Source organism: Montipora foliosa, chromosome 4 (genome assembly GCF_036669935.1).
Source record: "Montipora foliosa isolate CH-2021 chromosome 4, ASM3666993v2, whole genome shotgun sequence".
NCBI classification, from domain to species: domain Eukaryota; kingdom Metazoa; phylum Cnidaria; class Anthozoa; order Scleractinia; family Acroporidae; genus Montipora; species Montipora foliosa.
The window spans coordinates 5530170-5537669 of NC_090872.1; the positions used below are offsets into that span (position 1 = coordinate 5530170).

The 7500-nt window shown below is 39.2% G+C and overlaps 1 protein-coding gene and 1 long non-coding RNA gene across 2 annotated transcripts in view; one reads left to right on the top strand and one right to left on the bottom strand.

The window, feature by feature from the left end:
- LOC137999613 (arylamine N-acetyltransferase, pineal gland isozyme NAT-3-like) overlaps nt 1-2867 on the bottom strand; it is a 3659-nt gene extending 792 nt beyond the window's left edge. Inside the window, exons 1-2 of the mRNA XM_068845434.1 lie at nt 952-2867; nt 1-33 (exon numbers count right to left, since the gene is read on the bottom strand). The exon at nt 1-33 is cut by the window's left edge and continues 792 nt beyond it. Coding sequence (XP_068701535.1) covers nt 1488-2501 — 1014 coding nt within the window. The 5' untranslated portion in view covers nt 2502-2867 and the 3' untranslated portion in view covers nt 1-33; nt 952-1487. The remainder of the gene's footprint in view (nt 34-951) is intronic.
- A 3317-nt stretch (nt 2868-6184) lies between these two features.
- Nucleotides 6185-7500, top strand: part of LOC137998876 (uncharacterized) — a 1853-nt gene continuing 537 nt past the window's right edge. The window contains exons 1-2 of the long non-coding RNA XR_011122838.1: nt 6185-7138; nt 7336-7500. The exon at nt 7336-7500 is cut by the window's right edge and continues 537 nt beyond it. This is a non-coding gene — a long non-coding RNA (uncharacterized lncRNA). The remainder of the gene's footprint in view (nt 7139-7335) is intronic.

Here is a 7500-nt window from a genome sequence, read left to right on the forward strand (position 1 = left end):
TTTCTTACATTTCCAAGTTCATGCACGTCGGACCTGTCGAAAGAAGACGCTGCAGCAATTTATCTGTAATAACTAACCGGCCATTGTAAAGAACAGGAAAAAAAACTGTTTGATATGTTATCTTTTTCTGAGGAAGTCTTTTGTTTTCCGGGTCTTCGATATTCGTTTCCCCGAAGCCTTGCTCTGAGCCACTGCCTCTTTTGATTTTTTTGAATGGGTGACTATGTGGCCGGGCAGGTAGACATGAGATGCTACACTAAAAGGAACTACGTGGGATGAGTAGCCTTCATGGAACGCCCAACACCCAAGAAAACACGGTCTGTAGACATGGTACTTTGTCTGAAATGTCATCCGTCTTCTCGTCCAATCACAATGAGAAGGGGCGAAGAGTCTCTTTCGCTCGCCACGTCCCTTCCCGGTGGGTTTGGGCGAGAAGACGGATGACATTTTAGACTAAGAAGTGGTACTGCGGCTACTTCGGTTGAACAAACCTCCCTGTCGAACTAGTATCCGAAACTTCTCAATTCGGTTTCAAGAACCAATGTTTTTCAACTCGTTAAGTCCTGAAATTCAAGACAATGAAAGCATCCCTTTGTTTGCCAAAAGACTTAAAAAATTCCTTCTTTCTTAGTCATATATACTCTTTGTTGAGCTACATACTTTTTCTTTCCTCTTCTTTTCTTTTTCTTTTGTTTTTTAAAATAATACATTCTATATTTTATACTGTCCCATAATGTGATGTACCCAACGTTGTCAGGAAGCCTATAGCTCATAAGCCCCCGGCTTCTATATAGGCTTCCTTGTCATTACCGCTTTAAACATTTTTTAATCTATCGTCTTTAAGTTATTATAAATTTCTAGTGTATTGTGTTTTTTTTTAATTTCTTTTCTTTTATGAGGTTAATGGCAAATAAAAATGAATGAATGAATAAAAGAAAAATGAGTCCTTACCAGAGTCACTCCCAGAGGGGATCTTTGTTGTCTTTAAAGATTTGATTGCGTTCCCTTCTTCTCGAAATTACTTGTTCTTAGCTTCTTGATCCCTAAAATGGTTTATTCGCTATTTTCACAAATATAATACATATCATTTTGGGGGGTTATTTGCATTAAAACAATGGCTATTCAGTTCACTGAAACGTGATACAATGACTTCATGAGAAGAACCACCAAAACGTATTGCATTATGGGAATGGGAAAACAGCTATGTTTTGTCTTTGTTCCCTGTTTCCAAGTTAAAATTAAGCATGTTTTCTTGCTCCCCCAAAACCCTTGGGAAGGCCCAATTAACATCTAACATTTCGACACTCTTGCTGGTGACATCATCATGGGTGACTTAAGGCCGAGTGCAGTTCTTTTCCTTTAATGAGATATAAATATGAATTGTCATTTCTGCACACTTTTGTACACAACACAAACTAACTCATCGCGAAAATCTCATGAAATACAAGGGGTTTTGCAATCTTTGTCTCGATCAGTGTGCGGTGCGATTAGTCTAGGATACATCTCGGCCAATATTTTCCGGCACCGGAAAGCTTCACACTCGTCGGGTAAGATTTCCCTTTGTAACCATGAAACATGGAGCCTTCGGGATAGAAACAAGCTTCTTTTCTTACTCCAAATTTCTGCTCAAGTTCTTTCACTACCTCTTCCTCCCCTCCTACGATTTCGACAGCTTCTTTCTTGACTCTGTTGTTTCCAAGATATGTTGTAGAAGTGAGTCTATTTCCGGTCAGAGTAAGCCTTCCCCAGGGTTTTGCGATAGTGCATATCCGATCGTGGGTAAATGGTGACTTGGCATCTGTTTGATGATACTCTAACCTCTCCTTGAAGTCTTCCGTCTTTCTTTGAGTGAGGTCAAACCCATATCTTATAGCCCATAACGGATCGCCAGGGCTTGTGTACTTCTCTTTCGGCATTTCTTCTCGGTCACATTCATCAACTTTTATTTTAATCTTTTCTTCGTAGAAATAGTAGTCTTCATCTTTTCGAACTCGATAAATTCCACTTGGCTTCTCCTGATGTTCGCCAAAAGCGTTAAAGCGAAGAGGCATCAAGTAACCATCGCCGAAAGCCACATCTGTCATCCATTTATCGTCTTGAATATTCACCATGAGAAAATGATGACCAAGCGGTGGACCGATTATTCCGGCCTTCCCGCCATAAACTGATGCAGAATGTTTCTTGAAGCTGAAGCCAAAATAATCGAGAAGAAGGGAATACAAAGTATTGAGCTCATAGCAAAATCCTCCGCGATGTCGACGAACAACCTTGTCAAACAGCCAATCCTTTGAAAGTGTTATTCTCTCCTTTCCATACACGCTCAGGTTTTCAAATGGCACTGCTGACATATGGCAGCGCTGTAGTTCTGACAAGGTATCGATGGTAGTTTCTATCGGCCCAGTATAATGGATGCGAGTCAAGTAATCACTTGCTTCTTCCGCAGTAAGTTTTTCAACCATTTGGAAAGCGATGAAACAATATCGGGAATGGTCACGCACCATAAAATCATTGAACCCTTCCGGGTTTTTGTGGAACGAAGCATTAAGCTCAAAGGATCTTTTGAATATTATAGAATAGAAGCAAAGGCACAAAAGAACAAAAGAAATTAAAGGCTGAGTTTGACGCCAAAAGTACAGAGAAATGAATCCTAAACGATAACTTTTTTTTACTCGTGGATATATCCCACGAGGTTTGGTGAGGATCTTTAGGCAAATTTGTCACTCCTGCGTAACCGGAAGTTCGATCTAATTAGCCAATCAGGATGGATAATCACAACGCAGCCTGCACAGATGTGACTTCCTGTTTGCTAGGTTGTACGCTGCCATTGCTGTTTGCATCCTCGGAGACCCAGGGGCAGATCGCGGAGGCAAGGGAAAGTCAAAACGTGCGAAAGAATATGGCGACGAAGAAAAACATAGTGGGGCGAGAAGAGCCCCTGGGGACAAGTTCTTACCAGACCAGTTCCAAACAGCAGATAATTCTCAATTCTGATTGGTGCCAGAAATTCTTTGTGTTTTTCTGCCCAATCAGAGGTCAGCAGGCCGTGAAGTCGTTTCGTGTCTTCTTACACGGAAATCCCTTGATCGCCATACTCGCCTTGGTTTGTTTGGCAAGGTTTTGCTCGAGGAGAAAAGTCTCAATCACAGCACAAAATATACAGGGAATCGTTCGGAATATCGGCGGAGAAATACGCTGGACCTTTCGCAGGTATTGGTACAGTAGCGTATTTCCAAGTGTGCGAAATTTGTTTAAAGATGTTCTCACCGATTCACCTAATAAAATAGCAGTGCAGCGATTACTTAATTGATCTGGCAATTATTTCTATTCTGCCCCGTTATCCTGGTCGAGGTATTTCTAGAAATCTTACATGAATTGCGGTGGCAATAACTTTTGCTAATCTCGAGAAATTCTTCATCGCACGGGCCACACGCAGCACGACTTTATTTCAATGCGCGCCGAATTAAATTCAACGCTATCGAGCTCGTGTTCTCTTCACGATATTGTTCACGATGAGCCAACCGAAAGAAACAGTTCAGTCACGCCTGTTGTCGAGTGCGTTCTTACGTTTTTGTTAACAAACAGAGACAGCGAAACCTTTATGGTAAATTTTTGAAAATATTTGAAGAGGCTTTCGATCAAACTTAAAAGTGCATTGTGTGACACTTGTCACAAAAGGCTGAAATCAATCTAGAAAAAAAAAAAGTCATGTGCCATTTCAGCAAAGCACTTGTTGAAAAGGAGACATCCCCTTTATCCTTTGATACCGAGGCAAGATGCAGAAACTGCTTTTCACAGTGACATGGAAAAAGGTTATAGAATTCCCTTTGAAAATGTACCAATTAAGCCAATTCCACCATCCTCAGTGATGTATTGTCCTGGTGAGTTAAAAAATCACCATGAGGAAAGCACCCAAACACCAAAATCAAGTTGCCACTGCTTTCCAAAATCAAGCAAAGGAATATCTGTCAAGGTATACACAATTCCAATAATTCTGTATACATACACACACTGTATGTTGATGTAGAAACACATGTTTTATTATACTGACAGTACACTAGAAAATGACATTTGCCATTGTTGTAATGGCATATTCTTAAGTTTCAAGTTTTTTGCAAATTACTTAGTTTAACTTTTTACAAAAGATGCCATATCCTTATCCTTTAGGACTGGCTCAGAACAGATGTTCAGCCAAGTGCTCCGGCTTATTGTCACACATGCCACCTGAGCCACTCCAGAGGATCATTAATGAATCAAGATTAATTTACAACCAGAAATAGTTTGTTAGATTTGGTCAGGTTTATCTCAAAAGTTTGTCCAGCGTCCTTCCCTGATTTGTTTGGAAACAAGCGAGAAGCGTTATTTTGCATTCTTCCAGTGGACTTTTTTTCATCTTTCAGCTTTTTCATAAATTTTTCAAATTCTTCTTCAGTTTATAGTTCTTTCTCACATCATGTGCTGGGTCACAGAATTATGATATGGTTTCAAAATCTAAAAAACAAAATACTGCTCACTGAATTGGTTTTCGAGATACTTTTCAAGCAACAAGTTTTAGAGGGCCTTTGAGCAGCACTGTACCATTACCATAGCAGCAGTTGGGACCCAGCAAACACATTGCCTCGCAATAGTATTACACAGGTATGAAGCTGTAGCCCTTTTGTAAAGATTGGAGTAATCTTTTTCCCATTCCCTAAACTGAGAAAATAATTTCTCTTTTCATCAGTGACCACATTTCTGTCATTCTGTAGAGTGCTCTTTACCTCTTCGAACAATTGTCTATCTAGATTAATGCTGCAGTGACATTTTGCATTTTGCCTGAGTATAATATTAATGCTGATTTCAAAACCCAAGCAGCTGGATACAGTTGAACAACAACAGTAATAGTAATAATAATAATAATAATAATAATAATGATAATAATCATAATCATAATCATAATAATAATAATAATAATAATAATAATAATTATTATTATTATTATTATTATTATTATTATCATTATCATTATCATTAATATCATTTTTGTCATTGTTCAACATATTTGTACTATAGAAAGAGTATCCTGTTTCCTTCTTTCTGTGGGAAATATGAAAATAGTACATAAATCAGTTACTAATGGTTCATTTTTTGAGGTTCTATTTTGTTTCCCTAAACTGAAATATTGTGCTACTTTTTCTGATGTGTCCAATAACGCTGACAAATTAATAAAAAAATATTGAACGAATGTGAATTAATTATTAACAGTTGTCACATTTTTGGGATCTTTGATGTAAAGACAAATATCAAGGTTAAGATTTTATATTTGCAGAGGTACAACTCAGATTATGTACTACATGGATCCAAACTCGTTTTACTATTGGAGAAGATTTCTTTCAGCATTGTTTAAGAAACCTCAGGACTCCGTTGTTGTTATTACTGTCGAACACACAGCACACTTTTGTATGAAATATGAAATAGCAAACAAGAATTTCCTTAGAGCAAAATTAATGTTGCTTGAGAACATTAATGACAGCCCAACTTACGGTGCTCACAATCTCTTTCCTGTGTTCTTTGCAACTGTCTTTAATCTTTTTTCACGTTCAGATTATTGTCCATTATCCAAGTAACATTGTCTTAAAGGAATTGCCAGCACATTTGCACAGCCTGGGTATTGCCCTTTGCAAGGCTATTAAAGAACACATCAGCTGTTACTTTGGCAGCATTCAGAAGCAAACGTTTTCTCTGGAGATCAGCAAAATTTCAGCCACAGCAATTGATGCAAGAAATCGAGAAATACCACGACTAAGAAAAGGAGATCAAAAGTAATCGCTGCTATTTTATTACTGAGGTGAATCGGGGAGGACATCATTAAGAAAATCTCGCACACTTGGAAATACGATGCTGTAATGATACCTGCGAAAGGTTCAGCGTAATTCTCCGCCGATATTCCGAACGATTTCCTGTACATTTTCATTTTTGTGCTGTGATTGAGACTTTTCTTGCCAAACAAACCAAGGCGAGTATGGCGATCAAGGGATTTCCGTGTAAGAAGACACGAAACGACTTCACGGCCTGCTGACCTCTGATTGGGCAGAAAAACACAAAGAATTTCTGGCACCAATCAGAATTGAGAATTACCTCTGCTGTTTGGAACTGGTCTGGTAAGAACTTGTCCCCAGGGGCTCTTCTCGCCCCACTATGTTTTTCTTCGTCGCCATATTCTTTCGCACGTTTTGACTTTCCCTTGCCTCCGCGATCTGCCCCTGGGTCTCCGAGGATGTGCTGTTTGCGGCCTTTATACTTAAAAGTGTTTGAGCACCTTCCGCTGCATTTCGAAGCACGAAACTGAAGAATTAAAGAAATGGCGTCCTTGGAAGGTGAAGCAAAAGATGCTGAACAAGTACACATTGGTGCAATTAATTGTACACCGCCTTTCACTCACCAACGCGAAGACTTTTTATACATGTCGAAATGGAATCGACCTGAATCGATAGACATGGTGAGAAGACAGTCTCTGTCGATCCCCTAAGCTCACGGGGGATTAACAAATTCCATTTGGAAGGTGACTTCCATTTGGAGAGTGACATTGAAGCTATCAAAGTATACTAATGTTTATCAAAGCTATCACGACGTTTTGCAAGCTATCAGTCATCAAGGCCATATGAATCCAGCTTGAACAGCATCAGTGACATGAAAACAATGAGGCAACCAAGCAACCCATGCTTCCAGACACTAGTACTTGTGTGGCGGACCATAAGGACAAACTGTCGAAAGTCTCAGCCACTGATTATGTAAGGAAAAGTGATGAGGAATCCGTACCAATCTCCTGCGATAGAGCAAGGGCTAAGGGCGTTCGCAAATGCAAACATGCTCCCCGGGACATGTACAGGGAACCTTCCAGGGCCCGGTTGTTCAAAAGCTGATTAACGCTAATCTCAGATTAAAAATTAACCATTTCTCTACTCCCAAATGCTGTTCAACGCTGATATTCGGCAAAACTTTACATTAGAAGAAGTTAATCTTGAAAAACAAATATAAGCAAAAGAAACTTTCACCAAAAAGTTGAAAACAGGAAACAATAGTTTACACTATTCCTGGACTCCGAACAACCGGGCCCAGAATTTCTTACAATAAAACGTCGAGCTTGTTTCATAAAAACAAGGTAATTAGAAATTGTATGGTGCATTATTTAAAGCAGAACGTACCGAGCTCGTCTGAGTTGAGAAAGTGTTTATCTCTTGCTTTTGGAAAATAATATTATATTGCGGTAAGAATGTCTAGACCTAGACCGCAACTCAGACGTAACAAATCTTCGAGAGTAGGAGATTTTAATCGTCATTTTTATCATATTACCCGCAGGACTGCTAAACACAAAAAAGACTTGTCAGTTCTATTGTGTATTCAAGTTCAATCTGTTACTAAGCATTCAACAAAATTGAACCAACAAAATGAGAGTTATTGTCTATCAAGAGAAAAGCTGTAGATATCAGGAGACGTTGAATCGAACCCAGGCCCTGTTGCTCA